The sequence below is a fragment of the Clupea harengus genome, chromosome 13 (genome assembly GCF_900700415.2).
Source record: "Clupea harengus chromosome 13, Ch_v2.0.2, whole genome shotgun sequence".
Classification (NCBI taxonomy): Eukaryota; Metazoa; Chordata; class Actinopteri; order Clupeiformes; family Clupeidae; genus Clupea; species Clupea harengus.
In genome coordinates, this window is record NC_045164.1 from 20,969,021 (window position 1) to 20,987,866 (window position 18,846).

General features: G+C 42.1%; 1 protein-coding gene across 3 annotated transcripts in view; it reads right to left on the reverse strand.

The window, feature by feature from the left end:
• Positions 1-18,846, reverse strand: part of LOC105897400 — a 91,455-nt gene that overhangs the window by 68,011 nt on the left and 4,598 nt on the right. For 2 of the 3 annotated variants that reach the window (XM_042709608.1, XM_031579545.2), the window contains exons 6-20: positions 18,499-18,541; positions 17,878-18,006; positions 17,543-17,650; positions 15,933-16,151; positions 14,318-14,461; positions 11,765-11,920; positions 11,382-11,522; positions 10,751-10,966; positions 10,332-10,469; positions 10,000-10,101; positions 9,800-9,888; positions 8,614-9,631; positions 6,574-8,406; positions 5,091-5,190; positions 3,784-3,926 (exon numbers count right to left, since the gene is read on the reverse strand). In XM_042709608.1, coding sequence (XP_042565542.1) covers positions 3,784-3,926; positions 5,091-5,190; positions 6,574-8,406; positions 8,614-9,631; positions 9,800-9,888; positions 10,000-10,101; positions 10,332-10,469; positions 10,751-10,966; positions 11,382-11,522; positions 11,765-11,920; positions 14,318-14,461; positions 15,933-16,151; positions 17,543-17,650; positions 17,878-18,006; positions 18,499-18,541 — 4,579 coding nt within the window. The remainder of the gene's footprint in view (positions 1-3,783; positions 3,927-5,090; positions 5,191-6,573; positions 8,407-8,613; positions 9,632-9,799; positions 9,889-9,999; positions 10,102-10,331; positions 10,470-10,750; positions 10,967-11,381; positions 11,523-11,764; positions 11,921-14,317; positions 14,462-15,932; positions 16,152-17,542; positions 17,651-17,877; positions 18,007-18,498; positions 18,542-18,846) is intronic. The other variant, XM_031579546.2, reaches the window with a different exon arrangement.

Below are 18,846 nucleotides of genomic sequence, written 5' to 3' on the forward strand. Positions count from 1 at the left end.
GATATTCAACACATTACTCATTCTTTATTTGGCCACTTTATGGTATATATTTGATTCCTAGTCCTATTACCTTGCTGCTATTACACCTGAATTTCCCTAATGGGATTAATAAAAGTGTATCTTCTTCTTCTTTACTTCCTCGGTCCCACGTAGAAGTCTCTCTCCACTATTACCTGTGTTTCTAATGATGCAGTGCTTCTGTGGTCTCTAACACGTTTAAAAAGGTTATACTGTCTCCATCAACAGTCAGTTGGTGTTATTCACGAAGATGACCACTAGTGCAAATTTCAAGCCTGAATATCGGCTCTGTAATTCTGGGGTGAACCGAGATGGCCAGGTCGTGTGGTTGCAGAATACATTATATTTGAAGGAGTGGATAATATGGTGTGTTTGTTTGGGTGGCGGTGGTGGTTATGTGGGGATAGTACACTAGAATGGTGAGCACCAGCTGTCAGTAGTGACATCACTGTAAAGCAGTGATTCCCAAACGTGTCATAGCATGCCCTCCCTTTGACAATGAGAAAATAAATTGTACACCCTCTGTTCCCAACACCATGGTGCAAAGACTGAGATGCTTGTATGGCTTATTACCTGATGCCTATCAGCTGTTGCATAACTATCCTTGAAAATTGTCTCTACATTTGAACAGTTAACAATTTCAATTTCATCAATCCGTTAAATTTAAAGGTGCAGGATGTAGGATTTAGGGAGATCTAATGGCAGAAATGGAATATAGTATTCATAATTATGTTTTCATTAGTGTATAATCACATGTAACGTGTCGTTGTGTTTTCATTAGCTTAGAATGAGCCTGTCATATCTACAAAGGGAGCGGGTGCTTGTCCACCATGTTTCTACAGAAGCCCAGAATGGAGAAACCAAAACACTGGCACTAGAGGGCCTTTTGCGTTGTTATGGCACCTGTACCTTCTCATACATGCTTGGAAAGGGAGAGGTATTCAGTTGGTTGCAATCTGCAGCCTCACCACTAGATGCCACTAAATCCTACATATTATACGTCTAAATGTTTTATCAGTTAGTCATTTTTTAAATTGTATTTGGTAAGTATTGTATAGTATTAATCATTTGGCTAGCTCTACCTACTAACATAAAAGGCTAAACAGTGTGTCCTGACCATATTATTTAAATCATCAGCCATCTGCACCACACTATGGGAACCACTGCCTTAAACACTATTACACATAACATTAATTATTCAAACGCTTTGATCCAAAGCAACTTACCTTTGAGGAAACCTACATTCTCAGGTTGTGTACTCTGGAATCAAACCCGAGGTCCATACTGTTCACGTCACGGGCTAAACACATTCCTTGGTTTAATAGTACATTTCATGACTGACTTTACCTGCATTATTCAAGAAATCAAACAATGGTGTGGTGGCAGCTCACAGAGGTGACAAGGTTGCCGATTAGAAAGATGGCTGCTCCCTGAAAGCAGAAGCAGAGACAAGTGATGGAACCCTTTCCCTTCGCTGTGCCCTTCACACGTAAACGTCAGGCTCTTTAGCACTTCCTTAATGCAAAGCTAAAGCATAACATTCCCCTTTCCAGCCCAAAGCTAACACCCTTAGATAAGGAACCGACGTGAACTGTACAGATTAACATATATATTTTTTTCCACTTTGGACTTCTAACAAGTTAGAGAGTAGCAAAATGGACCTGTTAGTATGCAACACTAAAAAACTGGAAGAAACAAGAAAAGCATTCACGTGTGTTCCTTCAAGATATATCTATGGTGTCTGCATTAGAACCTGGTCAAGAGATATCTATGGTGTCTGCATTAGCACCTGGTCAAGAGATATGTGGTAGTGTGTATCTGTGCAGAGAGTTAAAAAGAAACCCTGGGAAACATAATTACATTATTTCATACAATGATAGAAGGCAGGGAAGGGCTCAGTATACAGCGGGTGGACGTGGCTTACCATACCTCTCCCCTAAAGGTGAGTGTCATTATAATAAACATCATACAACGACTTGCTTGACTAAACAACATACATCGCTGTAGAAAAACACATGCATCACTTTTGCTCAACGGAGTGCCAACATTAACATTCTTTAAAAAGAATTGAACAGACGAATAGAGCCCTTTCAGAAGAAACAAGTTCTGCGATGTTGGACAATATAAAAAGATTGCAACATAAAACAGTCATTCTAGGCACACATAGTTTTAAGGCACGGTTTTGTTGATTGCTGCAATCCTCTTCTCTGCACATTATGTTATCAGTAGACTGATCAGGAGAACCAGGAAATATCCTGAAGGAAAGTACAATTCAACAAAACCTGGATTGCTACAACTGTGCAAAGAGGACTCTAGTGAGATAAAACATGGCCAAACAGGATAAAGGAGGATCAAAGATGATGTTGAATAAACAACAATATACTTATTCCAAACTAGGAATTACAATACTGATACAACCGAAAATATTGCTATTCTACTGTAAGAGACACGAACAAAGTGTAGCATTATTTTGTATCTGTATGAACCACCATGCAACAACCAATCAGAACAGGAAAACATCAATATGCCGTTCCATCAATACTTTTCACTCAAACCCCTTTCTACCACTGCCCATGTTGTGCAATATCCATATCATGCCCAAAAGAGAAATCCTTCCATTTGAACTGTACAAATTTGTACTGTTCAAAATTCGTTGTGAAAGCTGATTGTGCAACACTTGTAGACACATTTTTGTTAACTAGCTGAACCTAATGACTGAAGCATCACTGCTTTCAGATATAATAATGAATGTCACGTCTGAACGTAATTAAGGCTTTTTGAAAAGTAATATTATCAGCTTGTGTTACTAAAGACTAAAAAAAAAACACGTCGTCACCTCTTTACCTCTCACAACGTTGGCCTACACTGGGGGAGTGTACACATTCTGTTGCAGTCAGATTTCTACAAAGAAAAAAATGACTGAAATTGCTTGGATGCTTCCACAGATGCAATGTACACAGTAATGCATTTCAACTTCATGAAAACAATCCTACCAACCTGTACAAAAGACCATCCAAACAGATCATTTCTTGTTTTATTTTTTAAAGTGAATTTGTTCATGTCAAAATAAAATCCCATAACTGAAACAGTGTCAACTGTAATCCATTTCTTTTTCACATTCAGATTGTGAATAATAACGTCTATCCCACAAAATACATTTAAATGTCATGAACTTCAAATACAGCATAGGTGAGAACTAAAAAAAAAGGCTACAGAAACTAAAGATTACAATCAAGACTAACCAATTCATAACTTCATCTTCCTTATCTTTTCTAACTCAACTGACTTTCAACCCTAGTGTGTGTCCTGGCTCATCTCACTCTCCCATTTCTCCAGGTAGTCTTGCAGGTTGAGATTGAAGGTATCAATGCCTCTCTTTGAGAGGTGGATCCCATTGGGACGATAAAGGCCAGATCCTATGCTTTCATGAGTTACTGCTGATCCCCCTAGTTCGGCTACAATGGAGTGCACCCTGCGATTGATCGTACCGCATAGTGTGTTGACTGAACCATCAACGTCCTCTATAATACCACTGCCATCTTTCCAAAAGCGCCTTGGCAGGATGTCAGACCATACTATCCTACACCGTGGGAAGATGCTGTGAATAGACGTCAGGTCCCTCTTGATGGCGCTCAGGAGGTCTTCTGTGGTGCTCTTGTTGATGTCGTTGCCTCCCAGGTGGATGAGGAGCAGGTCTGGATTGGGCCAGTTCAGTTTGAGCTGGTGCAGCTGGGGCACAAGCTGGTCCCACGTCATGCCCTGCACCCCCTTCCACCAAACCCGCACGCTGTTGGGATCCATGCCCAGCTGCATGCCAAACTCTGGAGACTTGGCCCTTTTCTCGGCCCAGTCCACAAGAGAGTGACCGAAGATCCACACATTCTTCATCTCTGTGACGGCAACAGTTGCTGTTGGAAACGACAGTAGATTGTTAGCCTCAGATCATGTCTATGGTGTTAATAATGTGCAATTCCACTCCTCTACTGCAGGTGGCTTAGTCCAATAAATATCACACCGTTTCTTATTATTGCATTCCAGTCTGAACGGTTTGTGTCACGTGTATTTTGCCCTGAGACATAGAAATTAGTCTTTTCATTGACAATTTGCTAGGTTAAAATACAGGCAAAACTGAAAGTAAATCTGATGTACACCAACACTTATCATTATCACTGGGTTACTGCATGCAGTGTCACATCAACATAGTCTTTCCTGGCAATACGTAGTCCCATTTAGAAACTAAGAAACTAGCACATTTGCCCGTACAGCTTATTTTACAACTACTTTTAAATGAGGAATGTAATATAATGTGCTGGCCTGAAATGAGTCTCATTTTAAAAATGTTTAACATTTTAAGAACGCAGAGATGCTGTCTTTACAATAACTATGTAGTAATTGACACTGATGTGAACGGTAGGGATTTAACTAGACAAACCTGCAATGACCTTAATACAAAAAATGAAAATGAAACTGTGTACCCGATATATTCCTGTCTGCAGCTCAGTCCACATGTCTTGAGCATAAAAAAGCTGACTAGCACTGACTGCCAAACCAGTTGGCTGGCTAGTGCTAAATGAAAATGGCTAACTCTCAATAGCTACTTTTCTTAAGTACAAAGGCCCTACAAGAATGACTAAACGATTTACAAGCAACATGTTAGCAATGAATTTATGAAATTTAATTGGCCTATTTACTTATTTGTCTGTATGCTTGTTAATTTGGTCCGTTTTGTCCTTTCTGCCACTGAATAAAAATGAAATGTGAATACAATTATACTTTAGACTACATGGCTTAAATGCTCTCTGAATTTCACCTCTGAACAGATACTAAGAAAGCCTTCACCAAGTTAGTTGGTTCAGTACTCCACCAACACTAGTGTACCTTAATACATTTTATTAATTTTTTTTTTTTTTTTTAACCAACTTGACATCTAGCTGATGCATTTTACTATGCAGGCTTAAAGCTTGTTTCTAAAAAATTGCACTGTGCCAGGGTCTGTCATGCCGTGAAGTATGCTTTGGGCTAGAAATGGGCGGTAAGCATAAAGTAAACCCCTCCCTTAAAGTTATGCATACCCGGAGGCTCCTGGTGTTTCCTTGCGGTCCTCCTAGAGTTTCTCATAGCCTCCATGTGCTTCTCGTTCTTCTCCTTCATCCTCCGGTTGAACTGCTCCAGCTGCACAGCAAAACAAATGTGGAGATACAGCTCTTTAACTGCACTGAAGAAGGGACAGAAACCTTACATACCATCCCTGGCTCGCCAACCCTTGAAGGGTTAAATAGTATTCTGAATCTGTGGTGTTACTGCAGACCCTATCCTCACGATGCCTACAATACCCATGTTTGACAAACAACATTATCTTAAATGTAATACTGCCATTCACCGAGTTTCAAAGGCAACGTTAAAAGGTTAGTATTTATTCCAAGACCAATAGTAAGAGTAATCAGTGAATGCATTTAAACAGATAGCATAGTATTGAGTTAGAACGCTAAAACCGGCAACCACGAAATGGCTATACGATCCAAAAATATCTAAAAATAGGGCCTTTAAGTTTTCCTTTATATGCCAAGTGCTTGGGCCAGGCCCAATACAGTGTCATCAGTGGTCCTTGGTAAATTAAGGTTACAAGCTGGAAACCACTGTTTCACTTTCACTCACCTCTCTTATACCTGATACTGTTGAAGGATTAAAAAAAAAAAAAAACTCTGATAGTACCATCTTGTGTGAAACTGTGTGATCTTGATTGCAAATTAACCCTGGCTACCTAGCTAGCTGAATTACAATATTTCTAAATCATGTTTAGCTATTAACCATATTCCAAACTTTAAGGAGGCTAAAGAAGCTAACTAGCACATGTTAGCTATACTCACTGAGCAATGTTATTAGCACTGAGCAAGTTAACTCAAAACATCGACATCACTCAATACATTGCTTGTTAGGCAAGTACTATGCAAGCTTTTTTCTGAACGGCTGTTTCCTCATTATTTACATAGAAATGCTAACATGATCAATGCTAACATAATCAGGGTATGCTGTGACCCAAAAGATAGCTATCTAGTTATATTACTCTGGCAGAGTATTGTAGCTAGCTTACTAAGATATATGGTTTCAATGCCATGCATGGAGCATGTAGCTCAATCATTTACTTCCTTCAGAAATTCAACACATGATGACAATACAACTCGTTTTAAACCAGTAAATGTGTGGGGGTGTCTGTTGTGTAGCAGATGTGTGAGGTGGGGTAAGAGCCAAATAGCAAGTTCTGTTCCGTAGCCTTACAGTTTTGTGCAACTGTGGCAATACATCTAGCAAGCAAGCTGACCTTTGGCTAACCTAAACATGACTAGCTGATGTTTGTTGCTAGCCTTATGGTCCCAGGATCCCACACTACTCCCATGCCCTGCCTTCAGAAACACATTTTCAAAATAGCATGAGCGGTATAGTGGTACTTCTTGCTATTGTATCTTGTATTGCGCACTGGCGGGTAAAATACTGTAAGGTTAAGGTTCCCCGAGAAACACAAACAAAATCTAATCAAAAGGAAGAAAATGAACCTACCTTTTCTCTCTGTCTTGCTTCTAGGTCTTCCTCTGTCAGCACAGAAACTGGTTTTGTCTGGACTTGTGCTAAGGTGCTTATGGTTTGAGCTTTTTCAGGAAGACTACTGACTGGCTCAATAACTGTAAGGCATCGACCAGAGTTCGAATCACCCTGGTTCACCTTTTTGGGCTCTTGAAGGGTGTATGAGGAGCTCCCTGAGGGTTGAAGGGGGGTATAAGGATCACTACCTCCCGGGTTCAAGGGGTAAGCACTTCCTGAATAGGAAGCGGGGGAAGCTGGGATAACCTGGGGTGCGGGTGCATACGAGGGTCCAGCCGGATAAACAAACGGGTTGTAGGCTCTTGCTGAGGATGGAGGGTAGCTAGGATGAGCGACAGGATAAGGTGAAGAATAAGAGGGAGGGGGGTAGTTAGGGGTTGAGTAAGAGTTGTCAGGGTAGGGGTAAGGGTAAGGGTAAGGGTAGGGGTAGCTGGGGTTTGTGGCAGGTTGAGGATATGATGAACCGGATGAGGCATGGGGAGCACTGGACATAGGCGCAGGGTGAACAGGTTCAGGTGTATGTTTTGTGAAATCTTGTGAATACGAATAGGGATCGTATTTCTGAACAGAGGATTCTGGTGTGTATCTACTATGTTCTGTGCTCACTCCAGGCTCAGTGTTGCCCTTGTTGATGTCCTCCGGATCATATTCACTGCTATGTCTCGAGTGGCTTGACTGGCTCCTGGCCTCTTCCTGACGAGCTCTCTTGACCGACGGTGCTGACTGCACGGAATCACGGGAGTCTGTCGAGTGAGGTCGACTACGGTGTCGACTTGTAGAATGCTCCCTTCGTTTGGACTCCGATGAGGCTTCTCTGGTCTTGGTGCCGTAAAGCCTCTCTTTCATCCTGTCTGTTAGCTGGGTGACCTCGGAGGAGTTGAGGTTTAAACCTATAGCCTTGAGAAGGCTCTGGACTTTGTCAAAGTACTGCTCCTTTTCTTCTTCTTTGCCTGCGGTTGACGGCTTCTGCTCATCTTTAGTCAGGGCTGACTTTGGGTTTTCTTTGTACTGGCCAGTTGGCACTGATGTTTCATGTTGTTCAGGTCGGTGGTCACGCTGGTTGGAATTCCCCTCTGCTTCTGCGCTGCCATAAAGAAAATTATCCTCCTTTACACTCTGCCTCAGCAACTGGTCTTTCTCTTGTGGCTCATGACTCATGCCAAGAATTCGGGAAAAGCCACTGCCGTCCTCCACAGCTCTTTCGTGGGGCAGCAGGTCATCCCGGCTTGTCCCCTCCCCAGAATCTCGCCTCCGCTTGAAGTCTTGCTCTTCTTCAGCTTTAAAGGGATCATATTGGTCACCTTTGAACATCCCTTCCCTGGCTGGTGGCGTAGTTGCACTACTGGCGGTGCTCTTCCCTATTGACTCCTTGATCAGTGTGGAGAGCTGGTTGACGTCCACTCCCTTGTTGAGCAGGCTGAGGAAGCGCTGCATCTGGGTAGCCCCGCTGCCCTTTGGCTCTGCTGCCTGCTGTTGACCCGGAAGCGATTGGGAGGTCTGCGTTGGGCTTAACAAATGCTGGGGAGGAGGGCGCTGACCATTGCCAGAGGAGGGAGGTGAGGGGTTGTGATGACCTTGAGAATGACCAGGAACCGAGCGGTGACTGTAGGGGTCTGGTTCGCGGTAAGACCTTTCTCCCTGGTATGACAATGTTTGGCCTGTGTGATCCTGACTCGATGCACCCCCAGGAGCCAGGTCCTGGGGATGACCTGAGGCTGCAGCCGTTGGGTGGGTCCGGTCAGAATAGTACTGTGAAACTGATGGTTTGGCGGCAGGTTCAATGCTTTGAGTCTACAACAAAGAAAAGGGAACAAGAAAACCTGTTACTTTTAAGACCTTCACCAAAAATCAATGACAAATGCTACTACACATGCTACTGACAAATTCTGTTTCGAAAAATATGTAGGACACATTAAAGTGAAACTTGTTATTATAAAAGTGTTATTGTATTATATATAGTGTTATTGTATTATAAATAGTGTTATAATATAAGGTGACCTGGGGTGAAGAGGCCGGTCCAGGGAAAGACTCCTTGGGTTTCTTCAGAATGGACTTGATTGGTTTGGCAGCTTGACGCCTTGCACTGTTTTGAGGCAACCACTCCAAAGTCTCCTCCTCATCTGATGCCAGGGGCTCCGAACCCCAGCCAAGGCGTTCCTTAGGCTCCACAGCAGGTGCTTTAGGTGTCTGTTCCATACCTATCATTGCTCTCCTTCGAGCGATCAACTCATTGAGTTCTTCCAGCTCCTTTTGCTTTTTCACCAGTTCCTCGTCCACGACGTGAGGCTTGGGTGGTCCGTAAGTGCTCTTTCCATGTGCCTCTGAACTTGGCTGGTCCCTGTAATACGGCCGGGAGCTTGAGCCGTCTCTGGTAGGACTCCTGCTTCTGCTGCGCCTCCTGAGTGAACGCTGCCCACTGCCACTGCCGTTTCCTTTCCAGTACCTCATATCTAAACGCGCTGGGCTGTGACTTGTCCTCTGGTAGGTGCTCCTATCCCTATCTCGGTCTCTTTCCCTCTCCCTCTCTCTTTCTCTTTCTCTGTCCCTCTCCCTTTCTCTGTCCCTCTCCCTTTCTCTTTCTCTGTCCCTGTCCCACTCCCTCTCTCTGTCTCGGCTTCTCTCCATCGGTCTGATGTGCGGTTGGTATCGGTAGGAACGCTCTCTGCTTCTGCTGCGGCTTCTCTTGTTCTTCTCTTGCCGCTCCTTACTCCCTTCCTTTCTCTCCTCTTTAGTGGAGCTTTGTAGGCTCTGGCTTTTGTTTGGCCTATCACCCTTGTCCTGGTCTCGGCTCTCGCTGTTGTGACGCGGGCCAGGGCCGCTGGCGGATGCATCAGTAGGACTACGGCTGCGACAACCGTCCTTGGGGCTGCCGCTGCTTTCGTTGGTGTTGGGCCCGTCTTCCGTCCTGGAACGCTTGGCCTCCTCTGCTTCAGTCTTGATCACCTCCTTTCTGAGCATCACGATCTTGGTGCTCACAGGGTTGGGCTTCGCCCGCGCTGGCAAGACTTCAGTCTTTCTGTAGCGCAATAAAAGTTGTCAAAATGAATTCCAACTATGATCATGTTAAAGCGGGTTTCTAACAACAACAAAAAAAAACCTTTACAGCACCTTATTTGTATTGGATGTAAACAACAGACAAATGGCCACAAAGGATTATAAACATTTTAAATGTCTAAAAACTCACACAGTGTCCGAGTCATCAGTATTAGGTTTGACTTCATCATTCCGAATTTGGTCTTTGAGCTCGCTTGAGATTTTGATGGTCATCTTTTTCTGCATTCAGATTTTTACAGGACACAAGTCAACAACAGGAGCAGATACAGCTGGCAAAGAAAATGAATCAAACAACTACACAGTAGACAATTAAGTGACAAAATATTTTACCTTCATTTTATTTCTCGCCACCATGTTCTCTAATTTAGCTGGGAATGTTCGGTCCACAACCTTCTTGACCCGAATGGCTTGATTGCCAATTCCTGCTGTTTTCTGAGTAGGTGAAGGTGGAAACACATCTGGTTACTGGATTCTGGTTTCTCAAGAAAGCCCTTGCTTTGCTGCAGCAGTGCACTGCACTGCACTCATGAAGAGATCCAATACCACCCAAATCTTTTCACTCTTTAGCATACATTTGTTAAGATCAGTATTAACTTATTTCTACACAAATACATCTCGTGCAGGAACACAGCATGGAATGACCACCCCCCAGAAATACTCACCGGCATAACAGTGAACTCCACCTTATCGGAGATGGAGAGTGGATTTTCCTCCATGACCTCGCGGAGGTCAAAGAACAGCTTGGGGTCTTGTGGGTATTTGATGTATCCGTGTGACTCCTCCAGGTCAATCACAACACCCTGATGGACGAACATATGCCGTAAGTGAGAAAGACGAAGGCTACACCCTTAAAAAGGGGACTTCATTTACTCTGTAGTTTGCAAAATAGAAACTAATGTAGAACTATTTCGTATCAACTATACTATTTGTGAGTTTTACTTGTGTCTGACATTGGGTAAATATACTGTTTGCAGCTCCCCTCCAGAATAAAAAAAAGAAATAAAAAAAAACATCTTTTGTGCTTATGGAAACACTCAACTTGCTTCATGTTCAGTGCTTGTGGTGAGTGTATCAGACTTACTGTTTTACGTTGCTCTGTGAGTATGCGGAAGGAGCCTTTGCGGAATTGCACGTTGACAGCCCTCTCTCCATTTGTCTTTGGGTTTGTGGATATGTTCAGCTGAACTTTATCCCCCACTAACATGGTGGCCTTCATTAACACATCGTCTGCCCTGAAGGTCAGCCTTTTCTCCTCGTCATTCACAGTGACCTTCACACTGCCAAGGTCAAGAACCTGCTAAACGATTTCACAATATTATAACAAATAACTGTAAACTTGAGAAAGAAAAATTAATCAACAGAACCACTATAGTCACACACTGAAATTAGAACCATTATGTTCCCAGAACACTCTTAAGACAGCCGTGAAATGAAAGAACGACAGAGGCCCTATTATATGAATGCAAGAATGATAGAGGCCCTATTATATAAATAAAAGAACGATAGAGGCCCTATTACATAAATGAAAGAACGATAGAGGCGCTGCTGGATAAATGCATTATAGCTCAGACTGATTTAAGATGCCTGAAGTGTGTAAAGATATCTGGTGAATTCCAAGAACACTACACAGCTAATCAAAGTCAAGCTGGCTGGAGGAATTCCCATTCCTGACAAACCCTCCAGGTTAGTGGTGCCTGGCACGTTTTACTTGCCGTGTGGCCGGTAGCCGTGGTCTTTGCCGTATCCCTCCCCCTCGCAGGAACCCTAAGCACCACTCCGTCATAGCTCTCCGTGCCAACGTCCTCGATGACAGGCTCACTCTCCGGTAAAGGCTCTGGCTCACTCTGGACAACCTTAGATTGAAAGTCGTATGAAAGTAAATAACGGCTGGATGGGATATTACACAGATCTCCAAGGAACATACAAGCTTTGCCACGCACCATAAATAGCATAAATGAATGTTGCTGCTGAAACTCTATACAAGACAGTACTCCAAGAGGCATTCAAATATATAATGGAGGTTTTCAGAACTAGAATGTCAACATCAGTGTATCAATCTCATCAGCAAGATACCAGCTGTGTAGTTTTCACCCACATTGTCATCGACCTCTTTTTCTTCTTCTTCTTCTTCTTCTTCTGAAGTTTCCTCATCACTTTCTTCCTCAGCCAGTTCGGTTTGGGCAATGTCATTAAATGACTCCATACCCTCTGGAAGCTTCCGTACTCTGATGGCCATGTCTATACCTTGTATCTGCAAAAAATAGAGACACATTTAAAGGTTATGAGGATGTAATAAATAACCCATGAAAGAATTCTGGGTAATGTAGTTTTAATGGTTAGGAAGGCTAGTGCTTCATTTTGCATGGCCGATAGTAATGCTATGTTATTTTACTGGCTTACTAAACAATATTCTCACTTTCTCTGCAATACAAAGTGTAGCATAAGCTTGTGTGAAATATAAGCTCCAGTATTATCCAGCAAGGGCAAAAGGTGCCCAGAGAAGAGATATCTAACCACTGCAATGTAAATGTCTTAATGTTTTATTCAGGTTGTTAAGAGCTCTAGCCAGCATTTTCTGAATGTCTATTCTACCACCCGCGTATAGTGAATTGTTAGACAAAGTCATCATTTAAAACCTTGACAAGTAGTTGTTGTCGAAAAACCATAATGATTGGATCAAATCAAGTCAACTGTTTAACATCCCCAATATGACCTCTTCCATCATTATTCCCTAAGATACAACAAAATTCTGCGGTCTTAAAATAATCTTGATAGTATGCCTTTGCAGTAAACAACTGACAGTTTGATATATCCTTCAGTCTGTCTGTGTCTGTCTTACGCTGTTGACTGTCTTATCATTCTCTCTAAATGTCAGCCCATTTCTATGTCATTTTCTCTTTTGTCTATTTATGTCAACCTGTCTATACCTGCCTAGTATTTGCTTGGTAGTACTCTCCTTTTCCATGTGGATAACTTCTGACTGATGACATATAACACGGAAAATGAAAATGTACTGTTTTCAAACAGCTGCAATTAATGAAGGTGGTTTAGTATCAAAGAGTGACCGAGAAACTATGGTCCTAACTACAAAACTATGGTCCTAAGTCAAAAGCTGCCATTCAAGCAAATAACTTGAACTTAAACAAAATGTTTGCCAAAGCTACTTTGACCAATAAACCATTTAACCCCCACACCTCTGGGGGAGAGTAAAACCAAAGTCAGAAGAGTAAAACCAAAGTCACTCCTCTTTCGTTATGGTAACTTAACGCTGGCTAAACATGTCGGTTTTAAAGAATATCTTGGTAAAACATCAAATTTACACAGATTTGATACTTACCTAAAATGATGGCGATCATCAGAGACATGTTTGGTGTCCATGATTAGCTTCTCTTGTTTTGCACAGGATCTACACGGCTAATGTAGCTAAAAGGTAACCGAGGCTTATGGGCCGTAGTTGGCGCCATATAAACACATGGCTAAACCATTGCAGTCCTATCTCAAGTGATACATTTTACCTGAGTAATTCAGTTTGTGAAACACACAATTTCAATCTGTCTATATTTACATCTATATTGAGAGTATAAATCCAATCACAACTGTACTGAGTATCATCTAACCATATCATAAAAACTCCGCCTAGACACTTAAAAAAGAGTAATCACTGTTCAATGATTGCAGCAATACAATAAAGCTTAGCTGGTTGTATGAAAAAAAAAATCAGCATCAAAAATCATAAGAATAGATTGGTGTGTGGGTACTGTAATCATCTTGTGTGACATGAAATGCGTGTTACTGATGCGTGATGCGTGTTACTGATGTGTGTTACTCACAAAAACAACCCCGTTAGCTGAAACTCAAGCTCATGACCTGCACCGTCACAGAGATACTGACTTCACAGTACGGCCATCACTCAACCAACACATGCAGTATTTTATCTGCAGTAAACCTGTGAAAGCTCTGACACCATGACCAGGCTGTCTCCCTTAGTCGGTGATTTTGCAGAGAGCTCTCTTCTTTGTACCTGACAGAATTAACATCTTTTCACCAAGTATAATGTGATACTGGGCCTATGGAACTAAATTAACCTTAAAACTAAGGACCTACCGAGATAGAGCAGCTTCAAGTTACCCTCTGTCACTAATAAAAACCTCTTTATGTGTTTTTTTATTGCCAAGTATCTCAACGCGCATACATCCAAAGATCTACCCAGCACTCCTGGGTTAGCTTACAGAGCCCTTAGCGAAGGGCAAAGGTAACATGCTGGATTATACAGCACTTACTAAAGGGCAAAGGTCACATGCTGTTTGTTATAATTAACACTTACTCAGATGTTATTAACCCAGAATGCACCTGTAAAGTGACACTGTGTCTACACAAAGCCATAGTTTCGCTCCACTTCTCAGCCAAACCACAAACTACTAACCTACAGTTTAACTCACAGCTGCGATGAGGCTACTTGTATGACGTGGATGCAATTATTTTGGGGATTATTAAGTGTGAGAGAGAGGAGACTAGAAAGATGTGTTATTTATACATTTATATTATATATTATTATATAGATTTGACACACCCCACCAAAAGATGCAACACATACACAGTCATGATGCACAGTGACGAAACGGAGGAGGTCAGGTTGTTGTTTACTCACGGTGGTCCTGGTGAACTCGACCCTGTCGGAGAGGGCCCACTCCTCCTGCCCCAGGTTCTCATTGCTGTCCGTGTAGAGACAGAGACCCCCGTACTGCTCTGATGTTATGGCGCAAAGACCCTTCTGCAAGCTTGTTATCACGCCCTGCCGTTTGAAAGATGGGAGAGCTTAATGATGGAAGGCCTCAACTTTTGTTTTTTATTTCTGTCTCAACCGGCTTTTCTGACACGTTCAATTGAAATTATTGTGTTGGCAATAGTCAATAACAGTAATAGAGAAACAATTACTTTCTCCCTTCGTAAGACTGGCTTTTGATTCAGGATTCCCTTTGCAACTGCTAATGATGATAACGCCGTACTGCTGTGGTGTTATAGAGCAGTCGTTCTCAAAGTGTGGTCCGCGGACCACTGGTGGTCCGCCAGTGCCCCGTAATGGTCCGCGACGGCCACAAGTAAATTATTGCGACATTTCTAACATACAACTCAGAACGAAGAGAACACAGTCAGTAGAAGCCTAATCTATTAAAGAGTAGCCTAATCTATTAAGAAGGTCATGGATCGGTGGCTTAAGACAGGGACAATGAAAAGAAAATTAAATGAGAATGGCTCTGACACAGACAAGGAGAAGGGTCACTCCCGCCGCGGAGCTGCATTCAAACAGCATTTTTTTTCTTCCGCTGCGGAGACAGCAAGATGATAACTTTATTCTGTGTTGTGTGTCGTTGGATAATGACAACTCATAATTATGAAAAGTTGACTACTAGGATGGCTATATTAATGCCAGTCGGCTTGCCTACGGTTGGTAGTGAATTACTGCGGTCGCGTGGTCGGTATGCGCATCGTTGTGTTTATTGGTGTTTAGTGATACATTGGCGTGTCTGAGTGTGTGATAGGAGTATGAGGCTGTGAGCGAACTATAGTTTGTAACTTAAACAAGTCACGCATGGAGCAGGGTTCCATATGCTTTGCCTAGCGCATTGTCATATCTATAACTAGTCTACCGATAAAAAAGGAGTGCCCACCCACGGAAATCACGTGCCGCTAACAATTGCCTGGTGCCAGTTCTGGGTAGGAGGCCTGTTGTTCCGGGGATATACTATTTAGTTAGATGGTCCGCGATTTTTTTTTTTATTGGCTAAGTGGTCCTTGGCCTGAAAAAGTTTGAGAAACACTGTTATAGAGTCAAGTCTAGTGTTTGAGATGACACCCTCTGGAGATAAACGGAAATTCTATAAAAGGTCTCAACTCTTTCTCTGCCTTTCTGAGGAATTTATCTTCAAGTTAACTGATTGTTTAGATGATTTTAAAATGTACTTTCTCTCCTGAAACTGGATTTCTTCTCCCCTTTGCCGTTGCCATGGCTAATAAAGATTCCCTGCTGTCTGCCAAATAGCTCGCTTCAACTTGGATACGGGGAAAGGTGTCTGTGGCTTTGTCAGACCCAGTTACAAATATGCAATATTAACTTTATTCATTTATTTCCTTCCTTCCTTCCTTCAGTGAAATCTGTAACATGGGAAATGTGTGCCAACCCATTGTCAGTGCAGTCCTAACTAACGCAAAGATAGTTATTTTTTTCATGTTATGCATCAGTTTCACTCCCGATGGGGCCTCACCATGACTCGTTTTTCGCTGGTGATCTGGAATGTATCGGGAACCTGTGGCCGGATGTTAGAAGCCCTCATGCTTTTGGTGACGATGCTGGTGATCACCTGGAAGGTGACGAGGTCGTTGGTGAGCAGCGTGACGGCGCAGTCGCCCTCGGTGAAAGGAAGCTCCATCGCCTGGCCGTAGATGGATGCCTCCAGCCTCAGCTGCTTCATCTTGTTTTTCAACTAAACAAACAAACAAACAAACAAACAAACAAAACTAATCAATCAGATTTTATATTACACTTACATTTTCATTTCTGTGACATACTGGCTAAGACATATAACCAAGTTAAATGAATGTGCAGGTTGTTCTAAACCATTCCCTATACCACCTAGATGATGGATCTATACTGTAATAGGGTAGGGAGTGTAGGGTAGCAATGCTAATATAATAAAGACTACAAATACAGTTTAATTTACTATCATTTTCTATTTAATTTTATAGAATGAAAAAAATTGCAAACGTATTTAAGGAGAGATCACCTTCTGGTTTCTGGTTATAAGAGTTGTACTGAGTCTGTAAGCCCCTTGTGTTATAATAGTCTTATTTTACATTTACATTTTACATTTAGTCATTTAGCAGACGCTTTTGTCCAAAGCGACGTACAATGGAGAGAACAGTCAAGCTAAGAGCACAAAAGAACATGGTGTAACAATAAATACTACTTTACATAAGAATTAGAAAAACGACCTAGAAAGGAAAAAAGAAGTGCAGGAATGTAACTGCTGAAGTGCAAGTTAAGCGCTAGTCAAGGTGCCAGTTAGGAAGGGAGGTGCTCTCTGAAGAGTTGGGTCTTCAAAAGCTTCTTGAAGGTAGAGAGGGACGCCCCTGCTCTGGTAGTACTAGGCAGTTCGTTCCACCAACGTGGAACTACAAATGAGAATAGTTTGGATTGCCGTGCATGCACAGACGGCAGTGTCTTATGTATAGAAGTCTTTAGTGCATAAGATATTATGACAGTCTCCATGTACATTGTAAGTTTTGTGGTTATTCTGAGAATATTCAGACGCTGCCCCAATGGTCAGTTTTAGTCTCCTGTGTCAACAAGTGACCGAATCTCCTGTTCAGTTCACAATGCATAGGGATGCATCCGTTCGACAAGACTTTGGGCAAATCTGTATTTTATTTAAAAACTACCAACGCAAGAGGTTAATATAATGAGATTTACCAAATTGGTGTTTCATTAACTTTGGCTAGCCGTCACTGACAACCTCTTTGACGTGCATGTGTCGCAAAATGGTGCCTATAATGCTATCGAAAGTATTTTCCTCCCATTAGTTTATTCGAAAATGTCCGATTCTGTCCAATTCTGCAAAATTCCGGATTTTCTGCAGCACAGAAATCATAGGGCTTTAAATACTGTACTAATACAGTCTACGTCAGGAAGGGGGTAATACATGCACCACAATGAAATAAATATACAAGGCAAAAAAAAGCACTTCAAAAGCACAAACATTCTCATAGGCGTGAGCACTTAAGATTCTGGAAGTGGGAACAAATCAATTTGGCAGTTTGTACATTTTGTCCTTACAGGTGAATTTCAGGCTGGTGAACGTTGGGCGGTGGATCTCACCTGTGCATTTTTGATGCTCTTGGTGACGACGCCGAGGAACACTTCACTGTGCACCTCCTCCGTGCCTCCGGACGGGACGTTCACGTCAGTCGCGCAATCCTCGTTTTCCTGAAGCACCAACATCAGACAGGGCACAGCAATGATCAACAACACAGCTGAATGAGAGCTTCTGCAAAAAACTCATCCATTAAAGCATAGCTTAAAGACCCCCTCCAGTAAAAATCAAGTTTTTAACCCTGTCCGTTTGGTGTTTTTTACATGATACACTACATATCATGAGCGAAATAGGCAGCCATGTATTGAGTATTGGCTAAAGGCACACTTGACCAGCCTACCTCAGTCTTGCAGACAGTGAAGTGCACTTTCACTCCAGGGACCAGGTTAGCAGGTATTCCCACAAAAGCACTGAGTTGGAAGGGAAAGGTCTTTTTGTCGTCCCGTTCAATGACACCATAGTCCTTTTCCTAACAGAGACAAACAATTATGAGCCACTGCTGACGGAGTCCTATCCTTTAATTATTAACTACATGTAATAATATGAAGTCATACTAATAATACAGCTACTAATACTTGTACAAAAACTACTACTACTGCTGTAGAAACTGACAAGTATAGTTGACCATCCTTTTATAAATCCTGAAAGCACACAAATTAGAAGCTTAACAAACATGTATGAATGTCAACCAGTTAAACAACCCTTCTTCTCAACCAAAGCTGAAAAATCTGTTTTAAAGGATGTGAGTTAGGCAAACTGGGAATAAAAGACTGAGAATGTAGATTAAAAGACTGGGAATGTAGATTAAAAAAACTGGGAATGTAGATTCAAAAACTGGGAATGTAGATTAAAAGACTGAGGATTCACATTTTAACTGAGAAAAGTGAGATCACTTGAGATGGCGTGGTACGGATCAAATCCCACAGGTAAGATTTCCAAAAAGGTGTTAAGCGATACTCACCCCGACAGATATGATGACCCCCATTTTGCGTCCCGCTGGAGGTCTACAACACAGACATGTGTAACACACATCAGAAACTTTCCAGCCGCTAATGTGCTAATCGCTTTCCTATCAACCTTTTTTTTTTTTTTCATTCAGTAACTGCAATTGGTAGAAGGCCCATAGACTATCGGTGTTTCCGGAAAGGTTGTTTATGAAACAGTGTTACTAACAGTGAAGTTGTGTAAGAAACAGTATAACTAACAGTGAAGTTGTACAAGAAACGATGAAGTTATGTAAGAAACAGTGTAACTAATAGTGAAGTTGCTTTAGAAACAGTGTAACTAACAATGAAGTTGTGTAAGAAAC